The sequence below is a fragment of the Oncorhynchus tshawytscha genome, linkage group LG02 (assembly GCF_018296145.1).
Source record: "Oncorhynchus tshawytscha isolate Ot180627B linkage group LG02, Otsh_v2.0, whole genome shotgun sequence".
Lineage (NCBI taxonomy): Eukaryota > Metazoa > Chordata > Actinopteri > Salmoniformes > Salmonidae > Oncorhynchus > Oncorhynchus tshawytscha.
Genome location: NC_056430.1, coordinates 74,642,521 through 74,655,339, shown reverse-complemented (window position 1 = coordinate 74,655,339; position 12,819 = coordinate 74,642,521). Strand labels below are relative to the sequence as shown.

General features: G+C 47.7%; 1 protein-coding gene across 1 annotated transcript in view; it reads right to left on the bottom strand.

Moving 5' to 3' along the window:
• Positions 1 to 4,088: 4,088 nt before the first annotated feature.
• vasna (vasorin a) overlaps positions 4,089 to 12,819 on the bottom strand; it is a 47,990-nt gene continuing 39,259 nt past the window's right edge. Inside the window, exons 2-5 of the mRNA XM_042304664.1 lie at positions 8,242 to 8,474; positions 7,368 to 7,927; positions 6,924 to 7,151; positions 4,089 to 6,802 (exon numbers count right to left, since the gene is read on the bottom strand). Coding sequence (XP_042160598.1) covers positions 5,627 to 6,802; positions 6,924 to 7,151; positions 7,368 to 7,927; positions 8,242 to 8,455 — 2,178 coding nt within the window. The 5' untranslated portion in view covers positions 8,456 to 8,474 and the 3' untranslated portion in view covers positions 4,089 to 5,626. The remainder of the gene's footprint in view (positions 6,803 to 6,923; positions 7,152 to 7,367; positions 7,928 to 8,241; positions 8,475 to 12,819) is intronic.

Here is a 12,819-nt window from a genome sequence, read left to right as displayed (position 1 = left end):
ATAGGGAGAGAGAGAATAACAGAGTCAGAGAGAGAGAGAGAGAGAGGGGAATAGGGAGAGAGAGAATAACAGAGTCAGAGTCAGAGAGAGAGGGGAATAGGGAGAGAGAGAATAACAGAGTCAGAGAGAGAGAGAGAGAGAGAGAGGGAATAGGGAGAGAGAGAATAACAGAGTCAGAGAGAGAGGGGAATAGGGAGAGAGAGAATAACAGAGTCAGAGAGAGAGAGAGAGAGAGAGGGAATAGGGAGAGAGAGAATAACAGAGTCAGAGAGAGAGAGAGAGAGAGAGGGGAATAGGGAGAGAGAGAATAACAGAGTCAGAGAGAGAGAGAGAGAGAGAGGGGAATAGGGAGAGAGAGAATAACAGAGTCAGAGAGAGAGAGACAGACAGGGAATAGGGAGAGAGAGAATAACAGAGTCAGAGAGAGAGAGAGAGAGAGAGAGGGGAATAGGGAGAGAGAGAATAACAGAGTCAGAGAGAGAGAGAGAGAGAGAGGGAATAGGGAGAGAGAGAATAACAGAGTCAGAGAGAGAGAGAGAGAGAGAGGGGAATAGGAGAGAGAGAATAACAGAGTCAGAGAGAGAGAGAGAGAGAGAGGGGAATAGGGAGAGAGAGAATAACAGAGTCAGAGAGAGAGAGAGGGGAATAGGGAGAGAGAGAATAACAGAGTCAGAGAGAGAGAGAGAGAGACAGGGAATAGGGAGAGAGAGAATAACAGAGTCAGAGAGAGAGAGAGAGAGAGAGAGGGGAATAGGGAGAGAGAGAATAACAGAGTCAGAGAGAGAGAGAGAGAGAGGGGAATAGGGAGAGAGAGAATAACAGAGTCAGAGAGAGGGAATAGGAGAGAGAATAACAGAGAGAGAGAGAGAGAGAGAGAGAGGGGAATAGGGAGAGAGAGAATAACAGAGTCAGAGAGAGAGAGGGGAATAGGAGAGAGAGAATAACAGAGTCAGAGAGAGAGAGAGAGAGAGAGGGGAATAGGGAGAGAGAGAATAACAGAGTCAGAGAGAGAGAGGGGAATAGGGGAGAGAGAGAATAACAGAGTCAGAGAGAGAGAGAGAGAGGGAATAGGGAGAGAGAGAATAACAGAGTCAGAGAGAGAGAGAGAGAGGGAATAGGGAGAGAGAGAATAACAGAGTCAGAGAGAGAGAGAGAGAGGGAATAGGGAGAGAGAGAATAACAGAGTCAGAGAGAGAGAGAGAGAGAGAGAGAGAGAGGAATAGGGAGAGAGAGAATAACAGAGTCAGAGAGAGAGAGAGAGAGAGAGAGGGGAATAGGGAGAGAGAGAATAACAGTCAGAGAGAGAGGAGAGATAGGGAGAGGGAGAGAGAGAATAACAGAGTCAGAGAGAGAGAGAGAGAGAGAGGGGAATAGGGAGAGAGAGAATAACAGAGTCAGAGAGAGAGAGAGGGGAATAGGGAGAGAGAGAATAACAGAGTCAGAGAGAGAGGGGAATAGGGAGAGAGAGAATAACAGAGTCAGAGAGAGAGAGAAGAGAGAGGGAGTAGGGAGAGAGAGAGAACAGAGTCAGAGAGAGAGAGAGAGAGAGAGAGAGGGAATAGGGAGAGAGAGAATAACAGAGTCAGAGAGAGAGAGAGAGAGAGGGGGAATAGGGAGAGAGAGAATAACAGAGTCAGAGAGAGAGAGAGAGAGAGAGAGAGAGAATAACAGAGAGAGAGAGAGAGGGAATAGGGAGAGAGAGAATAACAGAGTCAGAGAGAGAGAGAGAGAGGGAGAGAGAGAGAGAATAGAGAGAGAAGAATAACAGAGAGAGAGAGAGGGGGAATAGGGAGAGAGAGAATAACAGAGTCAGAGAGAGAGAGAGAGAGAGAGGGGAATAGGGAGAGAGAATAACAGAGTCAGAGAGAGAGAGAGAGAGACAGAGGGGAATAGGGAGAGAGAGAATAACAGAGTCAGAGAGAGAGAATAAGAGAGAGAGAGAGAGAGGGAATAGGGAGAGAGAGAATAACAGAGTCAGAGAGAGAGAGAGAGAGAGGGGAATAGGGAGAGAGAGAGAGAGAGAGAGAGAGAGAGAGAGAGGGGAATAGGGAGAGAGAGAATAACAGAGTCAGAGAGAGAGAGAGAGAGAGGGGAATAGGGAGAGAGAGAATAACAGAGTCAGAGAGAGAGAGAGGGGAATAGGGAGAGAGAGAATAACAGAGTCAGAGAGAGAGAGAGACAGAGGGGAATAGGGGAGAGAGAGAATAACAGTCAGAGAGAGAGAGAGAGAGAGAGAGGGGAATAGGGAGAGAGAGAATAACAGAGTCAGAGAGAGAGAGAGAGAGAGAGGGGGAATAGGGAGAGAGAGAATAACAGAGTCAGAGAGAGAGAGAGAGGGGAATAGGGAGAGAGAATAACAGAGTCAGAGAGAGAGAGAGAGACAGAGGGAATAGGGAGAGAGAGAATAACAGAGTCAGAGAGAGAGAGAGTCAGAGAGGGAGAGAGGGGATAGGGAGAGAGAGAATAACAGAGTCAGAGAGAGAGAGAGAGAGAGAGGGGAATAGGGAGAGAGAGAATAACAGAGTCAGAGTCAGAGAGAGAGAGAGAGGGGAATAGGGAGAGAGAGAATAACAGAGTCAGAGAGAGAGAGAGAGAGAGAGAGAGAATAGGGAGATAGGGAGAGAGAGAATAACAGAGTCAGAGAGAGAGAGAAGAGAGAGTCAGAGGGGAGAGAGAGAGAATAACAGAGTCAGAGAGAGAGAGAGAGAGAATATAGGGAGAGAGAGAATAACAGAGAGAGAGAGAGAGAGAGAGGGGAATAGGAGAGAGAGAATAACAGTCAGAGAGAGAGAGAGAGAGAGAGAGAGAGAGAGGGAATAGGGAGAGAGAGAATAACAGAGTCAGAGAGAGAGAGAGAGAGAGGGGAGGAGAGAGAGAATAACAGAGTCAGAGAGAGAGAGAGGGAATAGAGAGAGTCAGAGAGAGAGAGAGAGAGAGAGGGGAATAGGGAGAGAGAGAATAACAGTCAGAGAGAGAGAGAGAGAGAGAGGGAATAGGGGAGAGAGAGAATAACAGAGTCAGAGAGAGAGAGAGAGAGAGAGACAGACAGAGAGAGAGAGAATAACAGAGTCAGAGAGAGAGAGAGAAGAGAGAGACAGAGGGGAATAGGGAGAGAGAGAATAACAGAGTCAGAGAGAGAGAGAGAGAGAGAGAGAGAAGCAGAGAGAGACAAAAACAGATGAAGAAAGAGAAAAATAGAAAGAGAGAGAATAAAACAATAAAAAGATACTGTTGATCTCATTGGTTAACTGCGGCCATATCTTCAAAACGCCACAGTCAGTAGCAAGTCAAGGAAATGACTGGTTTCCACTCCTTCGACACATATAGTAAATTGCTCTCGAAGTCTTTGAACTCTCGTGCTTTTTTCGGCATGTGTGTGTGCCACTTTAATGGCTCAGGGTTTGCGGTGACCGAGCTTGGAGGACAGTTTTGGAGCTTGAGCGTTCAAAAAGAGACTAGGTTTGCGTCCCAAATGGCACCCTATTCTCTAAAGTACACTACTTCTGACCAGGGCCCATAGGACTCTGTTCATAAGTAGTGTGCTATGTAGAGAATAGGGTGTCATTTGGGACAAGGATTGGTGTTTCTGGCGCTAACCATGTCCTTATGTAGCTTTGGCAGGCTATTGTAGTTGGCAGACAGTTTTAGACAGTAAAGAAGAAGAGTGTGGGAGTTTAGAGTTCAGAGTCTGTGCTGTTTCTGATACTTCTTATTCACATTTACTTGTTGAACAATTTCTACATGATCAAAATGTGAAGCGTTTTGGGTAGGGGTAAATTGAATCTAAATTCAGTCAATTCAGGTGAATTGGAATGACCTATTTAACAAAGGAAAACTCATCTTTAAAAGTAAATGAACCCTTTCAATTCTAAACTTTCTGAATTGAAATGAAATGGACCCCAACCCTTTGCCGTGTCGAGGGAACAGCAACATTCAATACAGCATCAACATTTCTGACGACAACAAGACAGGAGAAACAGCATGACAGCAACATTTCTGACGACAACAAGACAGGAGAAACAGCATGACAGCAACATTTCTGACGACAACAAGACAGGAGAAACAGCATGACAGCAACATTTCAAGACAGGAGAAACAGCATGACAACAAGACAGGAGAAACAGCATGACAGCAACATTTCTGACGACAACAAGACAGGAGAAACAGCATGACAGCAACATTTCTGACGACAACAAGACAGGAGAAACAGCATGACAGCAACATTTCTGACGACAACAAGACAGGAGAAACAGCATGACAGCAACATTTCTGACGACAACAAGACAGGAGAAACAGCATGACAGCAACATTTCTGACGACAACAAGACAGGAGAAACAGCATGACAGCAACATTTCTGACGACAACAAGACAGGAGAAACAGCATGACAGCAACAGAGAAATCCATGATTAAAAAAATACATACAAAACACATGACAAAAACATCATATGAAAGCCGCTCGACAACAACCTTCAAATAGCGTCCATCACAGCTACTGACCACGCCACTAAGGACAGAGGCTACGTCCCAAGTGACACCCCATTCCCTGTATAGTGCACTACTTTTGACCAGAGCACTAGTCTTTTCTAGTTTTTTTCCCCACTAGCACTGACTTGACCGATACCTTCTTTATTGAGGAAAAACGTACTCACTACGACTGTGAAATGTGGTTGTCCCACCTAGTTAAGATGAACGCACCAACTGTAAGTCCCTCTGGATAACAGCGTCTGCTAAATGACTCAAATGTCAACATTTAAAGGGTCAAAAGTAACACACTTAAAGGGAATAGGGTCTCCTTGTCTTTTCTCTCCATTTAGTCCACATGCCTTTCACAGCAAGTTGATCAACCCTGGTGTGGGTTGATAATAACAGTTCGTTGGAGGGGGGGGTAGCAGGATGAAGGGAAATCTGACTGGTGGTAATGTCGTCTAAAACTGTATTCTGTCCGTGGTACCATCTCTACAGAATCAGCATTTCACTACCTTAGGTTAAGTCTCTGGGAAGTGTTGTAATGTTGCAGAGAGTTTCTCTTCTCTTCAGTGCAAGTTCTCCCAGGGGGCAGGTGGGGAGGGGTGCCTCGTTCATTTCCGGAAGTGCTGAACAGTCTACAGAGCACACACACACCTGTGTCTCTATCTCTACCTCTGCACCCCACCTCTAGTCCTCCCAACCTTGACTCTGTGCCTTCCCCATACCTCCACAAGCCCTGCTCTCCCAATCTCCTGATCCAGCAAAAGGATTCAAACTCATTCAATGCAGCTCTTTTCAAAACATCAACATTTCAAAAATAAAAGCATCATTATTACAGCATATCATGTCAATGCAAGAAGGCACTTCCGTTTTCAGTCCGATTATAAGATAGACCCTTTTTGGCATGGCGATTGCACTTTAGGTTTAAATACTTGTTACATTTCTATCAACTTGAACTCTGCTGGATGAGCTAAAACACCCCCCTTTCACTGCCTCATAATGGTAGAGTCCTCCCATCCACTTAGAGATAACGGGCGTAGCGTTACCCTCTACAGGGGTAGTTACTTCTGTTCCATTCCATAGCTCTGAATGTCATTGAGTACATTGAGTCTCATTGAGAAATATTAAGAAGTCCATGAAGACAACAGACTGAGTTTCTAGAAATACGATGGCTTCAAGGATGCCACATTATTATTCGATGGACAGTGCCCCTGTCCCTTCATGAGGGGGGCCTCATATTCTAAACCACCATTTTGTGGAAGGGGATGTGACGATCCGCCATTTTGTGGCTGGGTCGGGATGGAGGTGTGACAGGGGGCGATATCCGCTCCCTTGTGGGGTAGGGTGCCCCCGTTCTCCACGCCGTTCTCCAGGCAAGCCTTAAGGCCCTCCAGTTCCATTGGTCCCGTCTCACCCCCTTCCAGCGCCATGTGAGCCCGTCTCCTCCGGAGGAAAAGAACCAGGATGGCCACCACCGCCACCCCCGTGACAAGGGCGAGAGCAGCCAAGGCTGGGATGAGGGTGTAGGTGAACTGGCTCTGATCATCCACGTGGGGCTCCAAGGACGAAGCTTGGGGACCTCCCTCGGTACGAGCCTCCATACAAGACCCTCCCTCGGTAGGGCTACCTCCACCGCCTCCACCCCCGTTCACCCTCTCTGCCAGGGGGCTGGCGCACACCGAGTAGGTACAGTTGGGCCGGAGCCCTCGGAGGGTGTATTCTGGGTACGAGGCGGGGACACTGAGGGACATGGGGCGCCGGTCGGGCCCTGAGAGGTTCCGGTAGGTCAGCTTAATCCCACGGATGTGCGGCCTCGTCTCGAGGAAACGGTGCAGGTCGAGGAGGATGGACGTGGAGGTCACCTGACGGGAACTGATGTCATTGGGATCAGAGGTTACAATGGGGGCAACCATGGATGCCAAAACCTCGGGGGCGGAGGTTTGGAGAGGTGGCTGGTTGTGGTTAGACAACTCCAGGTTCTCGCAGTACAAGCCCATAGTTCCGCGGGGACAGAGACATCCAAGCTGTCCCAGAGGATCGAAGCGGCACGTACCCCCATTGAGGCAGATGTTCGGCGGGCAGATGTGGCCCTCATCCCTGAAAGCGGTCGTCGGAGAAGCTGGAGGAGGGGGACGACTCTCAATATCTGTCTCCGTTGAGGATGGTTCATCACTAGGGAATGGCAGAGGTGGGGGGATGGCGTTGGTATGTGTGTTTCCAGGGGATGTAGTCGGAATGGGGGGTGCGGAAGTACTCCCCTCCCCTAGGGCATTCGTCATGACAGTGGTCGTAGGTGGACAGCCGAAATCTTGATGGTCCAGCTCCGCCAGCACCTTCAAATCAAATCAAACTTTATTTGTATCCCATTTCATACAAGCCAGCAACTAAATGTGTTTCACAGGAAAATAAATCAAATATATTTAGTATTAGAATGACAAAATATTAAGACAATACCTTGCCAGCATTCACTGGTGGGAAGTGGCACCTTGTCTCCTCTGTGCGTCCCAGATCCACCTTCTTCTCTTTCAGCCAGCCAGGGAACCAGGCCAGAGGACAGAGACAGTTGAAGGGATTCTCGGCCGCCGTGAGGTGCCCCAGCCTGGGGAAGAGCTGGAAGAAACCCTGGGGCAAGCCCTGGAGGTTCAGCCCACTGAGATCCAGCTCCTGGAGACCCACCAGACTCTGGAAAAGAAGAAGAAAAAGAAGAATACTTTATTGTCCAATGTTCACAAATAATCCCAACCCCACTAAAAAACATACACACGCAGGCAGTTTGGATAAGTTGGACCAGAGGCTTGACATAGTAAATCCCATGGAGCAGCTTCAGGGACTAAGCCATGTGTTATTGACCCATCAATCACAGGAATATTTGACACATTTTTAAGAAAATGTATTTACCTGGAAGTCCTCGTTCCGGAGCTCCCCAATGGGGTTGTCAGCCAGGCTGAGCTTGATAAGCCCCCGGGTGGCCTTCAATGCTTCAGGCATCCCTTCCAGCTGGTTCTGGGACACATCAAGGTCATGGAGGTTCCCCAGGGAGGCCATCAGATCTGAGTCCAGGGTGGTGAGCCCCAACGCAGCCACTTTGAGCGACTCGAGGTGGGGGGTCTGGAGGTCTTGGGGACCCAGCGTCGGGAGAGAGTTGAAGCTGAGATCAAGGAGGAGAAGCCTGGGGAGACGGAGCATTGGGAGACCGGTCAACTGGTTCCCCTGCAGCTTCAGTTCCAGAAGATCCTCCAGAACCTCGAAGGCCTCCGAATGGATGCTCTTGATGCGGTTGCCGTGGAGATACAGCCTCTCGAGTTGCACCAATCCGGAGAAGCTATCCTTGGCGATGTGGGTAATGTAGTTTGCGGACAAATCGAGATTCCTCAGCGAAGATAGCGTTTCAAAGACCCCATCCGGGACCTCCGTGAGTTTATTCTGGGACAGGTCCAGCATCTCCAGTTCCCCCAGGCCTAAAGAAGAAGAAGAAGAAGCTTTATTTTCCAATGAATACGGATTTACAATGGAAAAACTTGTGTTCTACTCCATTCCAAACCCTCGAAAGACACACAGACAGAGGTTGGAAAGGTTCGAGCAGAGGGTAGTAGTTCAGGGGTCAAGTGCCTTGCTCAAGGGCACAACAGCAGGAAATGGCATCCAGGACACTGATCCAGCAACACTCCATTTGCCGGCCCACTCCTGAAGAAATATTTTCCTGTCACACATGAGATTAGAAGTGGAAACCTTCCAGTTGCCGGCCCACTCCTCTAACCTCGACGCTTCCTACCTGTGAAGTCATCCTGGGCTAAAGTGTTGATGCCGTTCTGGAAGACGTAGAGATGTTTCACAGAGGAAGGGAGGCCGCGGGGGACGACGGTGGAACGACGGTGGATGCAGAAGATGGAACCCTGGGCCTGACAAGAGCAATCCTCTGGACAGTCACTGGAGAGGACAGAGGAAGAGGAGGAGAGGAGGAGGAGGAGGGGGAGGAAGGGCGCCATAGTGGAGTCCTTGTGTAATCTGAAACACAAAGAAAAAGAGATGTTAGTGTTGGTTGGTTGAGACTTTTCTGGGAAGGAAAATTTGTCATATTTTCAGAGTAACGAATCAGCAGCGGTCAAAAACCTGGATAAGATAAAATCATTTATTTCTGAGCATAATTTCCACACGTCCAAGTCTATTGGCTGTTTAATGCGGTCAGAGTCGGATTATTCTTATCCTTACATTTCAGTATGCACGCACAAACACACAATCCAAGCCATCAAAAAACCTCCCCTTCCCAATCCACCACAGGAAAGAAATCCCCCACTGTTGGCTTCCCTCATGACATCAGAGAACACAACAAGTAGAGTCAAACACAGTAACACAGAAACAGACCCCAGTCTCCCTCCCTATTCCCCTCAACCAGAGCATACAACCATGACCCCATAGAGACTGCAACATCACTATGATGAAACCCTGCCCAGTCACACACACAGCCCCTTCATAGTTGCTACATTCACTGTCTGCTTGGTGAGCACACACACAGTGGGCCTGAGTTCTGAGCGAGGTCCTGTCTCAGCCCACCCACAGTCACTCCGTCCTGGGGTGATTGAGAAGCACGTCTAGCCTCTCCCCAGTGTTTTTGGCATTGGTGTGTGTGTGTGTGTGTGTGTGTGTGTGTGTATGTGTGTGTGTTTATGGCAGTGTCTCCAGCCCATGAAAACCGCCCTGGCTTTAAACGACTGGACACCCACGAAAACACGGCTACTGCATACAAACACAAACTATGGCTTTGTGAGAGTGTATTGAAGTGTGTATCACACACACAGACACACACACGAATGTATGCATACACTCCCAAACCTGCAGACACAGACACACACACACACACACACACAGACACACACACACACACTTCTTCATACAAACTTGTGGACACATACACGGCTGCTTCATACAAACACATGCTTTCTCAAAATGTACTCACCCACACACGTTTTCCCACACATCCCTAGCCAGACACATGGTCACCATAAACACAGACCTTACTATGTTGGCCATACGAGGGGGGGGATGGGGGGGCAAAAGAGACAGACTAATTAACAGAGAGAGAGAGAGAGAGAGAGAGAGAGAGAGAGATACACCCTAAGCATCAGCTACAGTTACATAGATGTATTGACAGTGTTTGGACATATTAAAGCCTTCCCACATCCCTTCTAGACCTTTAGGAGGTATACAGCCTGTAATAATGACCTCTGACACGTAGAGATCTGGGATTAGCTGTGTGTGTTTTAATAATAAAGCAGGTTGAGCTGTGTAATCTATAATGTTCTGGGTGGGTGGTGAGATGGGAGTAGGTGACTAAAGGCTCTGATCTAGGATCAGCTTACTTTCCACGAGTCTTGACCATAACCATTAGGGGGAAATGGAAATTTGACCTAAAATCAGTGTCTAACAGGCGACTCGATTTTACAGTGATCTCACTCTGTAGGCCTATATACAGTAAAACCTCATGGCGCCCGTTGGCCTAGGGCTGTCCAGGGTGATGCCTGAGGGGAAAAGGAGGGTGCATGAAATGGGGTTTGAGGTGGTCCAATTTAAAATGTGTGTGTGTGTGTGTGTGTGTGTGTGTGTGTGTGTGCGTGCAAGTGTTTGTGTGCGCGCAAGTGTTTGTGTGTGCCAGAAGCTAGCAGTTAGCTGTAGCAACAGTCTCAACGGGACGATATACTCTGTGATTCACCTCAGTGGAGAAGATAAACCACGTAGTCACTGATCTCTACCTCTTCTACACCTTCTCATAGTCTCTACCTCTACTACACCTTCTCATGACCTCTACCTCTTCTACACCTTCTCATGACCTCTACCTCTTCTACACCTTCTCATGACCTCTACCTCTTCTACACCTTCTCATGACCTCTACCTCTTCTACACCTTCTCATGACCTCTACCTCTTCTACACCTTCTCATGACCTCGACCTCTTCTACACCTTCTCATGACCTCTACCTCTTCTACACCTTCTCATGACCTCGACCTCTTCTACACCTTCTCATGACCTCGACCTCTTCTACACCTTCTCATGACCTCTACCTCTTCTACACCTTCTCATGATGACTCATGACCTACCTCTTCTACACCTTCTCATGACCTCTACCTCTTCTACACCTTCTCATGACCTCTACCTCTTCTACACCTTCTCATGACCTCTACCTCTTCTACACCTTCTCATGACCTCTACCTCTTCTACACCTTCTCATGACCTCTACCTCTTCTACACCTTCTCATGACCTCGACCTCTTCTACACCTTCTCATGACCTCGACCTCTTCTACACCTTCTCATGACCTCTACCTCTTCTACACCTTCTCATGACCTCGACCTCTTCTACACCTTCTCATGACCTCGACCTCTTCTACACCTTCTCATGACCTGACCTCTTCTACACCTTCTTCTACACCTTCTCATGACCTCTACCTCTTCTACACCTTCTCATGACCTCTACCTCTTCTACACCTTCTCATGACCTCTACCTCTTCTACACCTTCTCATGACCTCTACCTCTTCTACACCTTCTCATGACCTCTACCTCTTCTACACCTTCTCATGACCTCTACCTCTTCTACACCTTCTCATGACCTCTACCTCTTCTACACCTTCTCATGACCTCTACCTCTTCTACACCTTCTCATGACCTCACCTCTTCTACACCTTCTCATGACCTCTACCTCTTCTACACCTTCTCATGACCTCTACCTCTTCTACACCTTCTCATGACCTCTACCTCTTCTACACCTTCTCATGACTCTTCTACCTTCTCATGACCTCTACCTCTTCTACACCTTCTCATGACCTCGACCTCTTCTACACCTTCTCATGACCTCTACCTCTTCTACACCTTCTCATGACCTCTACCTCTTCTACACCTTCTCATGACCTCACCTCTTCTACACCTTCTCATGACCTCTACCTCTTCTACACCTTCTCATGACCTCGACCTCTTCTACACCTTCTCATGACCTCACCTCTTCTGACCTTCTCATGACCTCGACCTCTTCTACACCTTCTCATGACCTCGACCTCTTCTACACCTTCTCATGACCTGACCTCTTCTACACCTTCTCATGACCTCTACCTCTTCTACACCTTCTCATGACCTCTACCTCTTCTACACCTTCTCATGACCTCTACCTCTTCTACACCTTCTCATGACCTCTACCTCTTCTACACCTTCTCATGACCTCTACCTCTTCTACACCTTCTCATGACCTCTACCTCTTCTACACCTTCTCATGACCTCTACCTCTTCTACACCTTCTCATGACCTCTACCTCTTCTACACCTTCTCATGACCTCATGACCTCTTCTACACCTTCTCATGACCTCTACCTCTTCTACACCTTCTCATGACCTCTACCTCTTCTACACCTTCTCATGACCTCTACCTCTTCTACACCTTCTCATGACCTCTACCTCTTCTACACCTTCTCATGACCTCTACCTCTTCTACACCTTCTCTGACCTCTACCTTCTACACCTTCTCATGACCTCTACCTCTTCTACACCTTCTCATGACCTCTACCTCTTCTACACCTTCTCATGACCTCGACCTCTTCTACACCTTCTCATGACCTCTACCTCTTCTACACCTTCTCATGACCTCTACCTCTTCTACACCTTCTCATGACCTCTACCTCTTCTACACCTTCTCATGACCTCTACCTCTTCTACACCTTCTCATGACCTCTACCTCTTCTACACCTTCTCATGACCTCTACCTCTTCTACACCTTCTCATGACCTCTACCTCTTCTACACCTTCTCATGACCTCTACCTCTTCTACACCTTCTCATGACCTCTACCTCTTCTACACCTTCTCATGACCTCTACCTCTTCTACACCTTCTCATGACCTCTACCTCTTCTACACCTTCTCATGACCTCTACCTCTTCTACACCTTCTCATGACCTCTCCTCCTTCTTTCTTTTTTCTATGTCTGTCTGTTTCTTTCTCACACTATCAATCACATACCCATATATTTATTATTTTTCGTCTTCTTCTCACATGCTTTTAGTTTGGTATTATAGCAGGGTAAGGTTGAAACTCATAGGCCTATCAGTTCCAGGGAAAAGGTTAAATAAGAAGTGAATTTCAAGGTAGAGTATCTCAGTGAGACGTGCCCTCAGTCGGGTCAGGGAACACTTTGAGAGTCATTGGCGAGGCAAAAGTCCCCCTTATCTCAACTGGGAGAGACTAGAGGTTTTACAGCAAACAACAAGGCTACCTACAGTGCATATCTCTGTTCGGCAAAGATAAGACTGATAAATTAAAGGTTGTTGCTATTTTAGATACAGGGGTGGAATCAATTTTCCTTGGTTGTGTTTCAGCT